The 21,731-nt window shown below is 38.0% G+C and overlaps 1 protein-coding gene across 6 annotated transcripts in view; it reads left to right on the top strand.

Moving 5' to 3' along the window:
* The window catches only part of TRPC4 (transient receptor potential cation channel subfamily C member 4), a 144,439-nt gene extending 123,301 nt beyond the window's left edge, over nt 1-21,138 (top strand). For 2 of the 6 annotated variants that reach the window (XM_055541825.1, XM_055541829.1), the window contains 5 exons: nt 5,892-6,087; nt 8,853-9,047; nt 18,240-18,281; nt 18,397-18,486; nt 20,410-21,138. In XM_055541825.1, the coding sequence (XP_055397800.1) occupies nt 5,892-6,087; nt 8,853-9,047; nt 18,240-18,281; nt 18,397-18,486; nt 20,410-21,138 (1,252 nt within the window). Of the gene's footprint in view, nt 1-5,891; nt 6,088-8,852; nt 9,063-18,239; nt 18,282-18,396; nt 18,487-20,409 lie in introns of all 6 variants that reach the window. The other 4 variants (XM_055541826.1, XM_055541824.1, XM_055541827.1 and 1 more) reach the window with 4 other exon arrangements.
* The last annotated feature ends 593 nt before the right edge of the window (nt 21,139-21,731 follow it).

A 21,731-nucleotide genomic window follows, 5' to 3' on the forward strand; every position in this document is an offset into this window, starting at 1 on the left:
GTATTTAAAACCCCACTTTAATCCATCAACATCTGATTATTTGCACATAAGTTTTCATTGCAGTCTTAGCTGCCTCAAATCCATTCAGAGATAGATCTGATACAAACTATGAATCATGAAGAAAACAAAAAGTCATCCCAGCTCCACCTTGTCACTTCATCGCTTGCTCCAGCCTCTTTATTCTCCTGAGCTTAAGCAATTTCTCCAGTCCAACCAGTTTGCCCTGCTTTGTCATCTTCCTCGTGCTCTCTTCTCACCAGTTCAGCAGCGATTCATTGAAACCCCTTGCAGCAACATCCTGGTGATGAATGACTTTGGACTGTGTCTCAGTTTTAATATCAGAACTTGTCTTTCTCCACTCACTTATGATCCTAGACTTGGCAATCTGCCCCTGGGAACAAGGATAAGGAATTCACAGTCGTAGATCCCACCAACCTCTCCACTTCTTAGACTCAAATTCTGCCTGTAACAAAGTTCCTGGATGTTGACTGTCTGCTGATTGGCCTCCTGGATTTCTGATGGAAATAGAGACCCTTTTTCCATGCTCCATCTTTCACAACTCCCTAGTTACTCTGTGCTGTGTGCTCGGACACAGACTGCTTGCTAAGACAACCCTGTTGATATTTGCAGTCACATTCTTCTGATTCCATGCTTTGTCTTCCAGAAAAACTTCCACACAGCCCCTAGAACTGAGTTTCCTCCTCAGGTCTTCTTTAATTCAAGGAACATCTGTGGTTCCAAGACCCCACCCATTTTCAGACATTTTATTCATCTGCCATTAACAAGGGTTCTACCTAATCCCATCCTAATTTATGATCCATGAGATTCTCAGATATCTGCTTGCCCTGTTACTGGTTTTGTGGTAAATGCTAACGTGTGTTGTGTGTGCTTGTGTTTAGTCGTTCAGTTGTGTCTGACTCTCTGTGACCCCATGGACTATAACCCACCAGGCTCCTCTATCCATGGACTTTTCCAGGCAAGAATACTGGAGTGGGTTTCCATTTCTTTCTCCAGAGGATCTTCCCGACCCAAGGATCAAACTTGCGTCTCCTGCATGTTCTGCATTGACAGATGCTTTACCACTCTGCCACATGGGAAGCCCCAAATGTTTACATATTGTGAGCTAATTTAAACATGTGTTTAGGAAGAATATGGCTAGAAAATCTGATGCAAAATATTTGATATAAATTTTCTTCTAAAATCAAACATGTTAAATAACTTTTAGCATATACTGACCAATGATTTTTCTCTATTACCATGAAAAGCAACCAATAAGTGCATATCAGTCAAATATTATAGGTCCAAATCATTCAACACCAGTAAATCAGGTGTTCTACCTGAATTTTCCCCCAGATAGCAGATGGTAAATCTGCAAGCAACAAATTATTTTTGTTCAAAGTTACAAAGAGTAACTAGTATGATTTCTTTTTATTTTGGCCATGCTTCATGGCATGCATGATCATAGTTTCCCAACCAGAGACTGAACCCAAGTCCCCTGCATTGTAAGGTGGATTCTTAATCCCTGGACCACCAGGGAAGTCCCACAATGATTGCTTTTCAATATTAATCTGCCTTACTAACTATCCTTCGACCCTGTTCAGTATCTCTGCAAAAACTCATCTGATAGATTTGGCCTTATGTGTCTAAGAGACAACTTCTGTATTCAGTTCACACCACTAGCACAGACCTTTCTCCCTAAATCTGTAAGTCCAACTGTCTTTTGAACAGCTCTTCATGCAAATGTCCTAAACATTGAAACCCAATCAAAGAAATCTCATGAGAGTCTCTCAAAACATTTTTCTTCCTCCTCCTCAACTCCTTTTCTTAGTCAATGCTACCACAACCCATCCAGATACTTAAATCAAAAACTAGATCCTCCCGTCCCCGCACCCCCGCCCCACACAGTCAGTCTGCAAGTGTCTACTCCTGCTCTTTTTCATCTCAGGCCCTCTTCCCTTGCTCACTCCCTCTGCCTAAATCCAAGTTCCCTGGCCCCTGGTCCCTGCCTTCCTTGACATGTCTTCTGTCCCGTTGCCTGCATGATCTTTCTAAACCAAAACCTTGACGCTCCCGTATTTAAAATATCTCAATAGTTTCTTGTTCCTTATTGGATTCAGTCAGATTTCTTAGCTTGACATACCGAGTCCTCAGTGATCTGCCCCGGCTTCCTTTTTTAGCTTCATCTTTTCTCGATTCCCCAATAACACATTACTCTTCAACATTTTCTAATGGGTTAAGCTGTCCCTAAAAAGGTCATACTATTCTCTCATCTCAGAATGCTCTTGTTCTGCCCTCTTACTTGGTGAAGTTTTATTCTGGATTCCAAAACCCATCTCAGAGGTACCTTTTCCGGATGCCTTTCTGATCCCCTCCTGACTGTGAGCTTCCAGTGGGAACAGACTGTGATCTGCCTTCTGTGTCTCCCCATGCATTTGCCCACCAGCAAGGGGGCTCTTCTTCTACTCCTTTAATGGTTTCAGCTTGTTTTCTCTGATGTGGATAGAACTACATGTTGCTAAAAGACACCAAATGTTTGGTCACTGAAAGTAATCTGCATACAATTTTAAATCAATAGTCTCTGGTTAAGAGGCTCTCTCTCTTATGAATACAGAGGTATGGACTTCGTGACAGATATTTTCTCACTAAGAAAAAAGCCATTAATGTTGATTGGAGCTGCATTCCTGATAACTGGAACTGGCCAACTGAGGTCATACTTTGTTTTAATATACCTTATTTCTTATAAACTAGGAATGAAACAAGTCATATGTCTTATATTAATTTATATTTCCTCATTGGTTTCACCCCAAGAATAGAGGAAAATTCAGCTGTGGAATACATGACTTTTTTTTTTTTTTTCCCACTTGTTATCTTTCTCTTGTTATAAGTATTTAGCTGAGGAGCAAGCTTGTTTTAGGAATTGAGAAATAGCCTCAAGAAGCAAGAGACAAAATATTACTTTTAGGATGGCAAAGCTATAGCAGTTGCCAAATCTTAGTCTTTAACCAAGATGTCATACTACTATGCTTTGATTAAGTGTGGCATTATCCTGGAAAGCTTTCTGTGCTTATCTTTCCATAGAATTAGGAAAATATTGTCCCATAATGGCAATCTGAAATGTGATGTAGCTAATGGCTCATCAGTTTATGGGCAATGTTGCTATCAATAATTATGAAAGCAGTTTTAGAAACAATGGTTTTGAAATATTAATGTAGATTGCCTTTTTAATCCATGCAATATGAGAAGAATTAACTAAGAAATACCAGTGTCCTGATACCAGGGTCTTGATTCATCTAAAAGTACATATATTTTGCTTAAGTGGAACTATTCTGCAAATCTTACTTCTGATTCATTCAACTGAAAAAATGAAAATAAAAATAAGAATGAAATTCAGAATTAACCATAAAATTTCATCTTATTTTGAATTTTCTTGTTTTCAAATTTTAATTAAATATGTAAATAAATGTTTTGCCAAAGAGTCTGCTAATATCCTAATGATAAAAAGTTCTTATTTAGGTAGAAGAAAATCAGAATTATTCAACCATTATAATCCATTTACTCTCTATTCCTTTTTTATTTGAATATTTAGAAAAGTAACTGCTATGAGATTTATGTGGCAACATTTTATACAATTAATTATATCATTCATGTAACTTTTCTCTGAACTGCTATTGAGGTTAGGGAAAAACCAGTTGAATTATACTTTATATTCACAGTGAGAATGTACACTATTTAGGAAGAAAGAACATCATTTTGCATTGAAGCCAATGACACTGTCATTAATCTTAGAAACTGTCCTTAAAGCTACTGAAAATAAAGAACTCATGGCCTTGGGTCAATTCTGAAAGTTTTCAAAGAATAACTTCTAGTGGCCTTTGTCTGAGGCCAATGAATTATATTAAACTTTCCCTGATATTGTTAGAATCTGGCATCTGATAGTCCTTTAAAAGTATGGCAGAAACCAACACAACATTGTAAAGCAATTATCCTCCAATTAAAAATAAATAAATTTAAAAAAGAAACGGTACAAAAATGAATCACAAAATCTGTGAATAAATCTTAAGTGTCAACTGTATTAAACAATTATATATGCAGTTAAAAAATAGGATAGAATTATAATAAATGATACTTTTTCAAAAATTAAAAAAAAGTTATATATGGTGAACTCTTCCCAATGTACATCCCAGTTGACAAGACAAGGTCTGATTGAGGTTGATCACATTAAAACCTTTAAGATAATTTGCCCCACTGAGAGTCCAACAACCCTAGCAAAATAATTCAATAAGGAACCGTTGCATTTCCTATCCTATAATTAAAATTTTACTATACAATTAAACACATGAAATGGTTTATGTAAAAAAAAAAATTCAGAAAAGAAATCCTGAACACCAGTTAAGGCATCCGTAGTGGGATTATCCTGGTTATCCAGATGAGAAATCCATAGACTGCGTCAAGTAATAGGAGTTTGGTACAAGAATCTGGCACAGGATTATATCCATTAGATTCTCTGAGCAAGGGCTGACCTGAGCAAGGGCTGACCTTAGCAAGGGCTGGACCTTGGAATTTTTTACTCTGAGAATCGATATTAACATGACTCAGCTACTCCACATTACTCTCTTCAGGGTTTACTTATTACCTGGCTTATTTATTCTCTATTCTGTTTCTTAGTGTGTGTTGTGTCAAAACTTTGGCTTCCTCATAATTCCAGGGATCCTAGTTCTACATCGTAACTTCTGTCATTTCAACGCCTTTTAACAACTACCTCATTCTCTTGCTGTTTCTAAGATAAAACTTTGACAGAGGGGAGAACTGATAGTTTAAACTCATCTTTGCATGTCAACCCATACCACAGTCCACTGGCCTCACGTGAATTTGCTCTCCTTGGAGCACTTGACCACTGAAATCCTGCCTCCTTAGTCACCATGCCAGGCATAAGATACTTTTTGCTTTTGTTTTCACAATGTACCTACAGTCTTGTTTTAACCATTTCTCAAAGACTCTTAAGAGTTCTATTGTCTTTTATTATATTAAGGTGTTATAATGATCCTACTGAAATAGTTCTTCATTTGAGTTCAGACACTCTTCATCTTTTTCCATTTTGGGAGTAAATTCAAAAAAAAATTTTTTTTAATGTTCCCTGAAATATTAAAAAATAGCAAATTTGATTATCTGAGCATTCAGAGACATCTTGTCATCTTACAGGATTTACTCTGTCTAACTTTAATTGTAAATGTGGAAATCCATAGTGATAACACTATTTTAGTCCTTTTATAATCAAAAAGGAAAAATCAGGTAAAAGTACTTACATTTTTTAAAGACTAAGCCTAAGGATCTATAATTTATCAACTGTCACTCAGTGCCCTGGGACAGAGGTTTGCAAACTTGTTATGAAAAGGACAGGTAGTACATATTTTAGGCTTTGTAGGCCATCTGTTCTCTGTTGAAATTAGTCACCTCTGCCATCGTAACAGAAAAGGAACTGTAGACAGTGGATAAATGAGTTGGTATGGGTATGCTTCAATAAAACTTTATTTATGCACATTAAAATGTGAATTCATTTAAAATTTTCACATGTCATGAAATACCACTCTTCTTTTGATTTTTTTCTGACCATTTGAAAAAGTAAAAACAATTCTTAACTCAAGGCCATACAGAAACAGGCTACAGGCCTGATTTGTCATCGCTAGTCCAGGAAACTAAATAGCTTTCAAAGCTCTAGGAAAATTAGGTACACATGTGTGCAGTATAAGGAAACAGTATTCTTGGATTCTTTTTATTAAGTTTATTTTAAATTAATCAAATATAAACTAATAGTAATCATATTCTATCATCCTATCTTACTGTATAATGGTTCTATTAGTATAGTTATTAGTGTCATTTTGTCTTTATTCCAGGTTATTTGAGACACTTCAGTCCCTGTTTTGGTCAATATTTGGGCTCATCAACTTATATGTGACCAATGTCAAAGCGCAGCATGAATTCACCGAATTTGTTGGTGCCACCATGTTTGGGACATACAACGTCATCTCTCTGGTTGTCCTGCTTAACATGTTAATAGCTATGATGAATAATTCTTACCAACTTATTGCTGTAAGTTGAATCACTCCCCTCCTAGAATGTGTTGTTAGCTATACTCCACCCTATTATAATTGGTAATACAATCTGTAACTGCTATGAATGAAACAAATCAGAATTATAAATGGTCAATATGATGTTTATAAGCACTATTACCATACTTGGCTATATACTAATTTAATTTTTCATATTACATATGATTATACTAAATCTAACCTGCGAGGCAATCATTGGCTATGGCAAGCAGTAGATGAGGTATGGGCTATGAACAGGCAACTCATCCCTATATAATGCCTTTTGGGTTTTGCATTGTCTCTGACCATCTAATCTACAGTCTTCATAAAAGCAAACTCATACCAGCTTTGCAAGGTACAAGTGCTAGCCCAGAGAGGAATCTGAGTGAAAAAGCACAGGATTTTGTTTCTTAAAGCCCAGAAAAAAGTCACTGAGGAGTAACACTGAATGCTGCAGCAGAATATACAATACCATATGTGTTTATTTGAAACTCTAGAATGCAAACAGCCTAGCTTATTTATTCATTCATTCAATAAAATCTTATTGAGCTCTTATTCTGTTGCCAGGTATGGTCCTAGGAACTAGAAATATTGCAATGAATAAGAACAACAAAGCCCTTTATCCCTTTGAACTTGTATACTAGTGATCTGTCTGTGGCCATTAGAAACAGTGATAGAACAAATCTGTATTGAAATATATATCTTAAGACTTAAATATATATCTTAAGACTTTCATATGTATACTTTAGACAAATAGCATCATATAAGAATAATTATAGGTTGCCCATTTACTCCATAAATAACTGCAATTATATTGCATCTTTGAATCTATTGCTAATTCTCTGGGATGTCATTATTGTTATTTTGAGAAACAGCACTCCTAATTTTAATTAAACTCTCTTTATGGAAGCAAGATGCCTGTCACAGATGAAAAACTGCCTAAGACGTTAAGAATAAATGAATTTTATTTACGGATTCCCAGACTGAAGCATTCCCACTGAATATACTTAGGCCCAGGGCTTTCCAGGTGGTGCAGTGGTAAAGAATCCACCTGCCAATGGAGGAGATGCAGGAGAAGTGGGTTTGAACCCTGGATTGGGAAGATCCCCTGGAGAAGGATATGGTAACTCCAGTATTCTTGCCTGGGAAATCCAATGGACAGAGGAGCCTGGAGGGCTGTAGTCCATGAGGTTGCAGACAGTCAGACACAACTTAGCGACTAAGTAACAACAATGGGAAGATGAGTAGCAGAGGTGACTTTAGTCATCACTAGCCTGGAACTTTCTACCTTCAGTTTTTCCAATCACTCGATGGTTTAATATTGTTACAGACTGTTTCAGATTCCCAAGCCTTGAACTGAGGAAGAGTCTGCTTTGTGACCGCAGTAACAGAACATAATGAGGTCAGGATAATCATTAACTTGTGACTCCCTGGAAATGAGAAGGAGCAGAAGCTACTCACAGGCCAACATTTCACCAGTGTGACTGCCTTTTTATGACCTGAAGCCAATTTTACTCATTTCCATTCTCCATGGCTACAGCAAACAGTATCTACTTCCCTTCATTAATGCTTGTTTAGAAAGATTGGGAAGGAGATAGAAATGGGAGAGAAGAGACAAAGGGAGGGAAGCTATGGCTTCTGTGGATCTGTCTATCCATTCATCCAATCAGATGTCTGCTAAGAAACAATGAAGACCATGCATTTTCTAGACATGGGAAGCCTGTTGAAAGCACTATCTGTCCAGTGTCTAGACTATAATCCACATTATTCAGAGTAGAAATGTATGCACTCATCAGCACACAGCAATTTAGGAATATTAGAATGAAGTATAGTCTAATTTTTCCTACTTTAAAACTCGAGGGTTTTTAAAATAATATTGGATTGGCCAAAAAGTTCATTCGGATTCTTCCATGGCATCATGCGAGAAAACCCTAGCAAACTTTTTGGCCAACCCAATATTAACGGGTTAAGATGATCTATTTTGAATTTGTATGTATGCCCAGTTTCTGCCACCTCCTACTTTCCAGATTTTCTGCTTAAATAAGATTTGTGGCTAATTTAAGAGGAGACTGACTGCCCCATATCTAATTGCCACAAATGTTCCTAAGTTTTTCCAGGCAATTAACAAAGTAGAATCATTAATAAACAATCAGGGAGAATGCCTCAGCCTTGTGGGTGGTCACTAGACATACTCTTATCTGGTACTGTTTGGCCAAGGTTAAGTCAAGATTCAATGCTGTGTCAAAGGCCTGTTGTACATTTGAGGAACTGCTGAGTTTATGCCTGTTGCCTAAAGATGGACAAGATTTATTCAAATGGAAACATATCAAGTAAGACTTTTCCAGAAAACAACAGAAGTATGAGCCGTGGGCATCTACCTAGGCAAGGTGTCAAGGCCTTGGGAAGACATAAAGCCCTGCTTGAGGCTAGAATCTAATGAAACTGAGCTAATGTAAGCCTACAAGCATGAGAAATGAAGATTCATCTTCAGGTCATTCATCTCCAGTCTCTTTAACATGGAATTATTTTAGCTGTCTGTTTCCTGGAAGAGGGAAGGATGAAAAGTGATAAGAGAGTTGTGACTCCTTTTTAGGCTAAGCCATTGTCTAAAGTGTTTAGATGACTATCTCTGGGAGTCAGCCTTGTGTTTATAGGTAATTTAATTAACATTCCAAGAGCCACTCCAAAGTCAGGCTACAGGCGCTCTGTGAGGTTTATCTCACCTTATTAAGAAACCTGTCAGCATTGTCATTTTCTCCTGTTCAGGACCATGCGGATATAGAATGGAAATTTGCTAGAACAAAGCTTTGGATGAGTTATTTTGAAGAAGGAGGTACCCTTCCTACCCCCTTCAATGTCATCCCGAGCCCCAAGTCTCTCTGGTACCTGATCAAATGGATATGGACACACCTGTGCAAGAAAAAGATGAGAAGAAAGCCAGAAAGTTTTGGAACGATAGGGGTAAGACCACAGGCTGTTGGTATTACTGTTATGTGTGTGCACTTGAGTATGTTTGCATTCTTTACTGAATATGTTTGCATTTTAGCCTTTTTGTTCTCATTGGTTGCATTCAGTGAACATCTGTTCCACAGTTATTGTGTCTAAGGGGCTTCCCTGGTGGCTCAGCAGTAAAGAATCTGCCTGCAATACAGGAGACACAGGGACAAAAGTTCAATCCCTGGGTCAGGGAAGACCCCCTGAGTAGGAAATGACAACCCACTCCAATATTCTTGCCTGGGAAATCCCATGGCCAGAGGAGCCTCACAGGCTACAGTCCATGGGGTCACAAAGAGTTGAACATGACTGCGTGACTAAAAATAACAATATTATGTCTCAGAAACTGCCTGATTAACTATGGTTCACTATGGTTTAACAAACCCATTTCCTCCACTGAGGGTGCTCACTGTTACTTTAATATGAACCACATTGTACATTTCCTAGACCCAACAGTCAAGGTTTGGGAAACTAGCCCATTTATTTCTAGTTCTATTCAGAATTATGACCTCGAGTTACTTTCAGCATGACTGATTCATTGTTGTTTCTCTGGATTGTAAGGGAATTGTCTGTTTCAATCACCTCATACTCTCACTGCCTAACAGACACCCCTGCACAGAACACAGAATGCTTGACGAAAAGTTCTCATTTCAGTGACCGAACAACTATTATAACTTAAAAATGCTGTGCCATATTCAAGCGCAGTGATTTCAGAATCTATTCAATTGCTCAACATTTTGCTTCTACCCCCAGTTATATTCAATACCAAGAAGTTGTGTTTGTAAAAAACATTAAGACTATGCAGAGCCAAGCCCCTGTTATACTGGAAGATTATACTTCCCTAAGGATATTTCTTTCATATTGGAAAGCAAGAGCTCAAACAACTCCAACAGAAAAGGCGTGGATTTAAACTTTTCCAACCAAACCACTGACATAAGTCATTCTTCATTTCTTTCTCACTCAAGTTTCCTCATTTTCCAAGTTCTCATAGTGATATTTTAGAAACTGATACTGTAGCATTCGGTAGTCACTTGGGTATTCTCAGAGAAATTGCCTTGGAAGTATTCTAATATGCCCTTCTGTTAGGATGATCAAGGGATGTCAGTTATTTAATTAAAAATTAACTCATTTTTAATTTTATTTAACTGAGTTTGTGACTGCTAGTTATACCCTTGGTGATCCTTCTTATTGATGAACTTCACTGCCCACCAGGCATTGTTCTCAGCATCGAACGGTGCTTTCCCTCCTGAAAGTGGCATCGATTGGCCTGTCATCTCAGTAACAGTTCTAATTCTAAAGAGAAATTGACAGGCAGGGGAGTAAAGCAAACGGGTAGTTAGGAGAGGCAGTTATAGTCTTTTCTAGAAACCATCACTCCATGAACTTGGAATTTGGGTATCTGTCTGATCTTGGAAATGGAAGTCAGATTATGATGAAGCCTTATCTTGCAATCCTCATACTAATTTATAGATTTTATCATTGATTTTAGAGACAGCAAAAATATTTTATTCTAAGTGTTGAATTTTTCTCTTAAACATAAGTTGAATTTATTGAAAAATATGGTTGTAAAATAAATATAATGATTTGGATTTAACAAGCAATTACTGTACATTTTCCACATACCAGGAGATGAATTAGGAATTAGAGGTGGGCAGAGGCATAAGAAGGTATGGTTTCTTCTTGTGGGCATCGATTTTAATGTGAGAGACACAATATGAGAATATCTTACTATAATACGTGTTACACGATGTATTTAACATGACCATGTAGTTATATCCAAGATGCCATGAGAGCAGCATGGGAAGTAATTCATGTTTTCCCTGAGAAAAACAGAAAAAGATTTCAGAGATGCCAAACTCTGGCTTCCTCCCTTCCATGTCAAAATATACTTGTCCTTTTTCTCATGTTATTCTTCAAATTGTTAAGAAATTGATTTAAACCGTCCCCCAAAATATATTAATCATCAGTACTATCTTATTATGCTTTCTCTCATAGGAGTATTTCAACTGAAGGAGACTTTCTGGGACCCAAAATAAAAGCCATACACAAAAGAAATTTGTCTTTAATATTTTAACTTTAGGCTATAGCAGAAGGAATCTTGGGTTTTAAGATGCCATGGAACTTGCAACAAAATACAGGGCCCTGCTCTAATATTTTAAGAGATCCATCTGTGCAGCCACCAAAATAATGGAGGACCACTCTGAGAATTTGACTTCCAGCTCTCTCTCCCGTCCCCCAGAATCCTCCCACTGTTGACATATTTTTAGGACTACATCACCATCATTTCTTAGATGCAAAGAGGAGCTTAACATTGACTTGGGCTTTCCTATGAAAGCAGTGATTCAAAAGGTAAATGGCATAAGTTAAAGAATGTTCTTCTCTATACATTCCTGGTCAGAAAAGCTCAGTTCTATTTCTGTTTCTATCTCTAAATTTGAATATTTTGATCCAAGTTGATGCACAGCAAGGTAATTCACAATTAATTGTGACCTCAAATCATTCCCTTTTCCCTAGCCATGTAGTTTCCTAACTTTTGGTAATGGATATCCTGTGCTTTGGAAATTTATGACAAGACTACATCCATATTGTGAGTTGTCTCTCTTTTCTCCATTCTCCTCCTGTCCTCAGTCCTGCCTCTTCTCTGCTAAGCTGAGGCTTTGGACAAGCACCAACCTAATCAAACTCAATGCTATACATTTACTTTTTATCTAGACTGCACTTCCAGAAGGAGAAGGACATATCTTGGTTTTCATACTCTTAGTTGAGTTTTATACATTTAGATATTAGATGGAAATAGATCATATGTATTATTTGTAAAGAAAAGCATAAGATAAATAAAAATTAATAAAGTTATGATATCAATGGAGGAGTTAATGGTAAAGAGTCCACCTGCAGTGCAGGAGACCTGGGTTCCATCCCTGGGTCAGGAAGATCCCCTGAAGAAGGAAATGGCAACCCACTCCAGTATTCTTGCCAGGGAAATCCCATGGACAGAAGGAATCCCATGGACAGAGGAGCCTGGCGGGCTACAGTCCATGGGGTCACAAAGAGTCAGAAGCGACTGAGCACAGCACAAAGCTAAATGAGAAAGTAATTCCAAAAGGGAGTGCTGTGAATTCATTTCAGTTTGGTTAATCCGCCTGATAGTCCATTGTGTAGACAGATGAAGATGAGATAGACACATCCATTAACTAAAAGGTGACTTTGAAGTACTGTTGGCAGTCACTTTGTGTAACAAAGGCACAGCTTAGAAGATTGCTTGACATTTCAGAGGGACCTTAGAAATCAATTACCTCAACTATTTCCTTTTAGAAAAAAGAGCTCTTTTACCTTGGGCAGTGTTTTAGGTGACAGAGCTGGGGAAAAAATTGGGTCTTAGTGTCCCTGTTCCCACAAGCTTTCCATCACCCTCTCTTGCTTTCCTGGACGCTCTGAGGACCTTCCACAATACCTTCCATGTGTGTCCATCTTTTGATTTCTCTCAACAGCTTTTGCAGATCCCACCACTGTTCATCTTTTAGATTCCCCTCTCCCAAAGCCCTTGGTTAACAAGCTGGACTATCTTCCACTCTTACTTCTTGGTTCACATTTTTGAATCAGAATTTTGAAGCTGACTGGGTGGTAGAGTTTATACATTCTCAGAGGCATTTTCTCTAAACCATCCCACTTGTGAGTTGCACACTCTTGTAACCAGCAACCACCTGAATGTCACCCTGCTGCTCCCTCCCTTCAGGCATGAAGCCCCTGCAGGCTCTGAGGGTTACTGATGGGCCATGGTCTAGGAGTCCATCATTGGTGATCTTATCTTGTGATTTATGGCCTCTGGGTAATGCTGATATTACAACTAGCCCTGAAAACATATATATTTTTTTTTAAATCTTTGGACTTTCTTTTATGGGTGACTGGAAGTTCCAGGTAAATTAGCCTTTCATTTGAATTGTTTTATGGGAGAAAGCAGAAATGAAGCAGAAATGCTTCATTGAGCAACACTTTTGGGAAGCAAGCCCAGGAAGGAGAGATGCCTTGTTTCTGGGAAATCAGGAAAATCCCACCAAGGAGGCAGCCTATTGAAAGTATAATCATAAATTAAGCAACATTTTATAGCTTCTGGCTTTATAGTATAGGTTTTTCTCTTACCAGTCGAATTTTAACACATTTTATCAGCAAATAACCTTCTCGGTGTTAAAACACTGGTTCTCAAACTTTAGTGTGTCCTAGAATCATCAGAAATTTCCATTTTAACAAGCACTTCCAGCTTGTAACTTTAATTAGAAATTCCTGTTTAAAAAGGCACTGGCATCTAGCTCAGCTTTTTAAACTAAAAGCCATTGTTTGCATTGGTTGTCCAAGAGGTCTAGATCACTTAATTCAAGCAAAAAGATATTAGAACAATAAGACCTCTCCAGGGTTTAATTAATATGAAACATTTTTCATGCGATAGACCAGGTTTCCAAATAGAATACTTGAGCTGGCAATGTATTGAATCAAAAAAATACTAGATCTTTTAACCAAATCATTAAAAAATTATCTTAACCTATTTAGTTCTGTGTTTTCCACTTTCTCGTTTTCTCTGGAGCAGGTAGTGAGGAGAACACGAAACACCATCTCTGTTAGGGTCACTTAGCATCACTCAGCTCTGGGACTGCAGATGGTTTTCTCATGCCTGACCAGTTGCTACAGAAATATATTCAGTTAAGTCATGGCATGGGAATCTGGAGAAGTGACTAGATTAATACACCTATCATTACTAAAGGAAAAAGGCTAATTGCACTTGCCTTTCAGAACTTACCTGTGGCGGATTCATTTTGATATTTGGCAAATCTAATACAGTTATGTAAAGTTTAAAAATAAAATAAAATTAAAAAAAAAAAATAAAGAAAAAAAAAAAAAATGAGAATCATTAAAATGTATTTTCCCTTAATCTTCATGACTTTCTGTATGCCTTCCAACAAATCTTACAGATATGACCGTGTTCACCCATGGGTACCTGTGAATTCCTAATTTACTGTGGTAAGATTTGCCAACAAGACATTTTAATTAAATGTTCTTTCCCAAGTGGGAATCTAGAGGACTGAATTTCTTCTCAGTATTTCAAGAGTGAGATCCTGAATACTTGCTGTGACAAGGCAACCTTCAGCATTTTATATCGTTTGTTTTTATATGCTTAGAAAGTGTGTTTATGGAGAACAATATGTAGACCCGTCAGTAAATGAACCACACTGCCATCTCTACAGAGAGATCATAGCCTGCAGTGATCCCTTGCTTTTTCACTTTTTTTTTTTTTAAATAAGAGTACAGACAGTTGCCCCTCTTTGGGGATTCACTGAGCAAAACAGAGAATAAAAGGCATAATTCATGGGCTTAAAATCAGTGATAGAGCCAAACTAGAGTGGGAATGAGAGAAAACAGTGCTGACAAGGGACTGTAGGGAACGAGCTTGGTGAAGCGAGCCTGACATTCCACTGTGTGGACACAGAGAGAAGGAGATATAGAGTGAGAAAATGTTACCACTAATTCCCTCGAGCCCTTTCTTTCAGAGCTGCAAAACTCTGCTTGCTCTAAAGCAACCTGACACTTCTGTTGAAATCAGAGTTCTCTCTGGGTAGCAAAGGTTTTTTCTCACTAGCTGATCCTTTCCTTTATCATTATCTCTGTGATCCAAATACTGCCATTGTCTTGTCCTAACAGATCAGGAGGAACTTGGAAAGGAAGAAGTCTGCCAAGGTGGCAGCCGGTGTGTCCTGGGCACTTGCATAGAAAGCCACCCTGCCAAGGAACATTCTCTACACCTTGCCAGACTTTGGGTAGAATTCGCCAAGAAAACTCCCATCTTAAAGGGCACATCTCCCTCCAAAATATTTTTCCTAGACATCCAGTCAAGGAAGGAAGATTCCTGATCCATCATATGGCCCATTTTTCTTATTTCAATATAACAACAAATCAACTTAATTTATTTTAGAAAAAGCTGCCAAATGCAACTCCACAGATTTTTCATTGTTGTTTTAGTTGGGTCCGACCCTTTTGCGACCCCATGGACTGTAGCCCACCAGGCTCCTCTGTCCATGAGATTTCCCAGGCAAGGATACTGGAGTGGGTTGCCACTTCCTTCTCCAGGGGATCTTCCCAACCCAGGGATGGAACCCATGTCTCCCCAGTCTCCTGCATTGCAGGCAGATTCTTTACCACTGAAATTTCTCAGTAACATGGTAAACATGAACTCATTCACAGAAAATTTCTTTATTCCTAACAGATCTACCATGCTGTCATTCTACCTAGTCATTAGTTTTCTTTTATAAACAATAAAGAACCATTAGTCATTGCAGATCACTTTATCAAAGTTTAACATGACTAGCTTGAAAAAAATTCACTACCTCTTACGCACTTAGGTACTTTTTAAATGAAATGTCCTTTGTTATACTGCTTTTATAAACACAAATGGTCCATTCTATTCTTGGTCACTTCCAGTGATAATAGAGCAAATCCTTTTGACGTTCAGCTGAACTTTACCCAACAAAGAGGATGCAAACATGGTATTGTTGGTGGCAGCTCTATTTTATAAACGTTTAATGATGTCACCAGTTTCCAAAAATTATCATTATGGCAAAGAATGCCTACACTATGGATTGAAGTCTTTGTGTCTTTGAAAATAAGATATTTGGAACTCCTAACCCCATAATAGTAATGGTCAATAAGTATTGGTGAATTCATTGCATTCATTTCGTTTTCAGTGTTCAGAAGATGGTTGACTGCATCCATTCCTATCTTCCTAGGTTACTGAAGTTCAATTGGCTGATATAATCTCACAAGACTAAAGACTGTTTTATAGTATGACCATCTAGGTGTGGAAACAGATTGGTTGGCAAAAACAATTAACTGTAAACTTGGGTTATGATATTGAATAACTCCTGATAGTTATCACAGTAAAATTTTTTATGTTCTTTCTTTCTGCCAGACTATTTTGCTTAATATTCAAAAAATCATTTTTCAAGAAAAATAAATCTGGACTTATCTTTTAAAGTGTGATCTTTGGTCTTTTTGTATTTGTATTAAAATTTCAAATTTCATATATGAGTAAGTTTCTACAGAAGGAAAGACAGTTGTGCTCTTTTTAATACTAAAATAAAGTGAAAAGTGAAAGTCACTTGGTGGTGTTTGACTCTTTGCAACCCCATGGACTATAGCCTACCAGGCTCCTCTATCCATGAAATTCTCCAGGCCAGAATACTGGAATGGGTAGCCCTTCCCTTCTCCAGGGGATCTTCCCAACCCAGGGATCGAACCCAGGTCTCTCACATTGCAGGAAGATTCTTTACTATCTGAGCCACCAGGGAAGCCCAGGCATCATGATAGTTTTCACTTATTACTCATAATTCTCTGATTCTGTCATCCTTAGTTTTAGTTTTACTTTGAGAAAATTAAAAGTTAAATCATGACTTCACACTGCTTTCTGACTATTTTAATTGGCTTTTTAAAGACTAAACTAGGAAATGTTATAGAGCCCCAAGATAATAAAAATTGAGTCTACTAAATTCTGTACTAAATCCAGAGTTTCTATTTACTTAAATCATAGAATATGATCTCCTGTGCAGTGTTTACAATTAGAGTGCTAAAGAAGTTTGTGTACAGCTGCATTCACACTCAAAGTCTTTGTGTTCACTTAAAGCCGAGGAGATCGGGAAGGCATGTTTCCTCCCAGAAGTGCTTTTTTCCTCAGATCTCAGCTGATCTGTGTCTCAACAGGAGTCACATACCTCCGTCTTGTGGCTCATTCATAAAGTTCCCACATTCTTTTTTTTTGAAGATGTTCTAATTTTGTATGAAGTTTCAAATTTCCCAGTCCTATAATCAATACCATAATCATTTGAAAATCTGTTTCCTAAGAGTCATGTAAAATTGAATGGCTTTCCAATCATTAGTGGCCTTTACAAAGTGAAGCATTGTCTCATCTGTTTCTGAAAGTCACTAATAGTCATGAAACACAAATCCATTCTAATGGCCAACAAAAATGCCAACTTCCCCTATTTACCTTAAAGAGAGAAAAAGAGTTTCTTTTAAATTGTCTGATTTTTTTTTTCTAGTATCATTTTACAGTGATGTATGCACAACTCTTTTCAAAGTTCCATTTTGTCAGCCTCTGATTAAGTATTTACTAGGGAACAAGATCAAAAGACTTATTTAAACCCAAGATACGTTATCTCTTTTGCTTTCTCACAATTTATCAAATTCATTTCTTTGTAACAGAAGTATACTTGTTTTAGATTACTTTGGCCAGTTTTCTACCTTAAGAATCAATGCTGATATTTGACACGCATAAAATCAGGATTATATTAGTTTTTTTTCTAGTATCTTTAGAATACTAGTGAAACCTGCAAATACATACTTTATCATTTATTATTTAACTCAATTTACAATAGACTGTTTTAGTCATTAAACATCTTTCTCTGTTTTGTACTCCATAATCATTGCTCCGTGCTAACCCAAGCTCTGCTCCCAAAACATTCTGATCCCTTCAGAATGATAGCAGGGACTTAAATTTATTTTAAAAAATTAATGAACCCTATCTTTGAGCAGAATCTTTTATTTTGCTAAACTCAACCGTCTAATTCAAACAGCAATTTACTCTTAATGTATATCTGCTTGAAATTAAGTGTTGGGGAATTCATGGTCTAACAGTGTTTCTGATTACATGTTGTAATGGCTAAATTCTTAATGTGACTATGTTGATATTTATGAAGATCTTCAGATTGTTATAACACTACCTTTTCAGTCTATCAAATTTCAATTATTTGACATTTAATTTGTGTTTGATACCTCCAACCTGTGTATCTTAGCATCGTTTCAAATGATTTGGAGTACATACCAACTATGATGACCTAATTCTCCTAATCTTATATTAAAGAACAATCTTGCCATCATTGTTTAATTATTCTATATATTAAGCACCACAGGAATGATAACCTTGCACTTTGTTGCTTTGGTTCATCCATTCTTTTGATTCGAGTAAGGCTGTCTCTCTAGCTGTTGTGTCCCTTGTCCAGTAAAACTTCCACTTTGCAGAAATGAGGGGAATGACATTCTTGATTAAAAGAACCAGGAATTACTTTACAGAATGGTAAAATATGACTGTAACTGAAAGGTAACTGTTCCCTTCTTTTTCAGAGGCGAGCTGCTGATAATTTGAGAAGACATCACCAATATCAAGTAAGTTATTTTTATATCTTGAAACTTACACTAAAATAAAGCACAATCCCCTCTTTTGAACTGACTCTAGAGAGATCATACTGAAGAGCAATTCTCTCATTTTCTAATGCCTCAGGAAGTTATGCGGAACCTGGTAAAGCGATACGTTGCTGCAATGATTAGAGATGCCAAAACTGAGGAAGGTCTGACAGAGGAGAACTTTAAGGTAACCACTTTCATCTGTGTCACTAAGAGGTGGATTCTACAGAGTGTGGAAGCAGGGCAGCCCATTTTAACTCAGAGCTGGAAATGGGGGCCGTGTGTTCTGAGCAAACCTTTCTGCCTTCTTTTTTTTTTTTAATTCAAGCCCTACTGAATTTTTTTTTTTTTAAGTGGTAAAATTTCTTTTCAAAATACACTGCATTCAAACAGACTTAATCTGAAAGATCGAGGAGACTTATTTGGACAGAGAAAATCCTAGTGCCTTGTGGCGTTCTGATTGCTGATTTCAGCCACAGGCTTTTTGAAACTTTGATTTGATTTCTAAACTTGAAACGTTTAGTAACCAATGGTCTGAACACAACAAAAGCCTTCTTTGTGTTCTGCACAGTTTTGGTAGAGGAAAATTTAAGGTTTGAGCTTTATTGGAGCTTACAAATGTTTTTCTCCCTGAGTTGTTGTTGTTTTTTAATTATATCAGAGTAAAAAAGGTAGAATACATGAAATACATAGTTCTTATCTCATGGTATAAAATGCCTTTGTTACTCTGCATGGGTTGTTAGGAAGTCTCCAGACAAGAATACTGGAGTAGGGATAGACCCAGGGATAGAACCTGGGTCTCCTGCATTGCAGGCAAATTCTTTACTGTCTGAGCCACCAAGGAAACTCCAGGGATTTTGGACAACTGACTAAAAGTCAATAATATCTTATAGGCAAAAACAAAAGAAACATATAAAAAACCCTATAGGAGACCACTGACAAAGAAAAACAGCAGGCTTGACAGGGAATAAATATAAGCAGCCAATTAGGTAAGAAGAGAGATAAATTGCAAAACAAAGCACAGGTTAAAAGTTGACTAGTATCCAAAATGTTCTTTGTAACCACAACATCCAAATTTTGGAGTTAAATGATTCCTGACACTTAGGGTGATGGGTTGGAGGCAGGAGGCCACCCCAAAGCCCACCAGCATGTTAGGACTGAGAATTCAGTTGTCCAAAAAGATGAAGGGATGAATCTAGGAAACGCTGTCTATTCACCAATTCCAAGGATTTAGTGGCTGACCCAGATGTTGAGAGAAAATCAACTCCAGGTAATAAATGATTGAAAATAGCTGCCAACTCTTGGAAGGGCAGACTCCACTTTAATTATTTAGTTTTAGATATCCCTGTGGACACCAAAATGTTCCAATATTTAAAATCTCGAAAAAACAAATAAACAAACCCCTACATCCCTGAGAGGATGTGAGATGACTTGAAAGCAGATGCATATTTTGGAGAGAAAGTATTTGAAACTGTAGTCCCAAAGAAACCCAGCATCCCCTACCATTTCAAACTGTAGTCCCAAAGAAACCCAACATCCCCCCACTACAGAGTGATGGGAAAGAAAACTCTTACGGTTTCTTTTACATCAACCTTAGGAAGTCTCCTCCTTTCTACAGAACTGTGATAGGAAAATTGCTAAATCTACTGCTAAATCACTTCAGTTGTGTCCGACTCTGTGCGACCCCATAGATGGCAGCCCACCAGGCTCCGCCGTCCCTGGTATTCTCCAGGCAAGAACATTGGAGTGGGTTGCCATTTCCTTCTCCAATGCATGAAGTGAAAAGTGAAGTTGCTCGGTCGTGTCCGACTCTTTGTGACCCCATGGACTGCAGCCTACCAAGCTCCTCTGTCCATGGGATTTTCCAGGCAAGAGTACTGGAATGGGGTGCCATCGCCTTCTCCAATAGGAAAATTAGGAGACATCAAATAGATACAAGTGCATTGGAGAGCATTGACCATCCTGAATGGAACCACAGCGGAGTGGACTCCTAGCTCTCAGAAACGAGTGAAGACGTGTCAGATCCAGATATGAAATGAGCAAATAATAGCTTCCTAACGTTTATTTGTTTAGGTCACGAACTAATTTCATCATTTTCCTTTTCACTTAGGAACTGAAGCAAGACATTTCTAGCTTCCGCTTTGAAGTCCTGGGTTTATTAAGAGGAAGCAAACTCTCCACGTTCCAGTCTGCCCAGGGCACGAAAGAGTCTTCTAACTCCGCAGACTCGGATGAAAAGAGTGATAACGAGGGTAGCAGCAAGGACAAGAAAAAGAACTTCAGCCTCTTCGACCTGACCACCCTCATTCACCCGCGGTCGGCGGCAATTGCCGCCGAAAGACACACCATCAGCAACGGCTCCGCCCTCGTGGTGCAGGAGCCCCCGAGGGAGAAGCAGAGAAAAGTGAATTTTGTGACTGATATCAGACACTTTGGGTTGTTTCACAGACGATCGAAACAACACGTCGCCGCGGAGCAAAACGCAAACCAGATCTTCTCCGTTTCAGAAGGGGTGGCTCGCCAACAAGCTGAAGGACCCCTGGAGAGGAGCATCCAGCTGGAGTCCCGAGCTCTAGCTTCACGGGGTGACTTGAACATCCCGGGGCTCAGCGAACAGTGTATATTGGTAGATCATCGAGAAAGAAATACAGACTCCCTGGGTGTACAGGTGAGCAAGAGAGTGTGTTCATTCAAGTCAGAGAAGGTGGTGGTGGAGGACACGGTTCCCATCATACCAAAGGAGAAGAAACACGCGAAAGAGGAGGACTCGAGTGTAGACTATGATGCAAACCTCACAGACACCATCACCCACGAAGACTATGTGACCACAAGGTTGTGATACTTGACCTGAGAAAGCGTTTCTCATCTGTAACACACATTTTCCATAGTGAGCTGGGTGGTGGGGGGAGATGTTTATCAGTGAATTAGCCAATGCTAACTTACACTTTACAGCATTTATCAACTGGGGCATATTAACCATGTCATGTTTAAATAAGGCAAAGGCTATCCCAAATCCTTGTTTAGTTACCCGCTTTTGCTTTCACAATTTGTTTTACAATTTTTTGTTGTTGTTGTTGTTAATAAATAAATGCACCTTGTATTCTTGTACTGTTACGATAACCCACAGGAAATTTTTAGCTCTTTTTCAATTTAAACAAAACCAACTTACTACATGTGGTAGCTGACTCCTATAATAGGATATTTTTATATGCAAAAAAAATGTAGCTGAAATAGTAGAGCTTTTCATAATTTTTCAGGGTCTCTAGAGATGGTTACTCATCAAGGACTTTTCACTGAGCCAGAAAGTTTGGCTTTAAAACACAAATATTATCCAATTATTTCTTAAGAACATGTAAATATCATGCATAATTTAAGCAAACAAGTCTCCTCATGGAATCAAGATCAAGCTCTTAAAATGAAAGTCAGGTATAC

The sequence above is a fragment of the Bubalus kerabau genome, chromosome 12, assembly GCF_029407905.1.
Source record: "Bubalus kerabau isolate K-KA32 ecotype Philippines breed swamp buffalo chromosome 12, PCC_UOA_SB_1v2, whole genome shotgun sequence".
Lineage (NCBI taxonomy): Eukaryota > Metazoa > Chordata > Mammalia > Artiodactyla > Bovidae > Bubalus > Bubalus kerabau.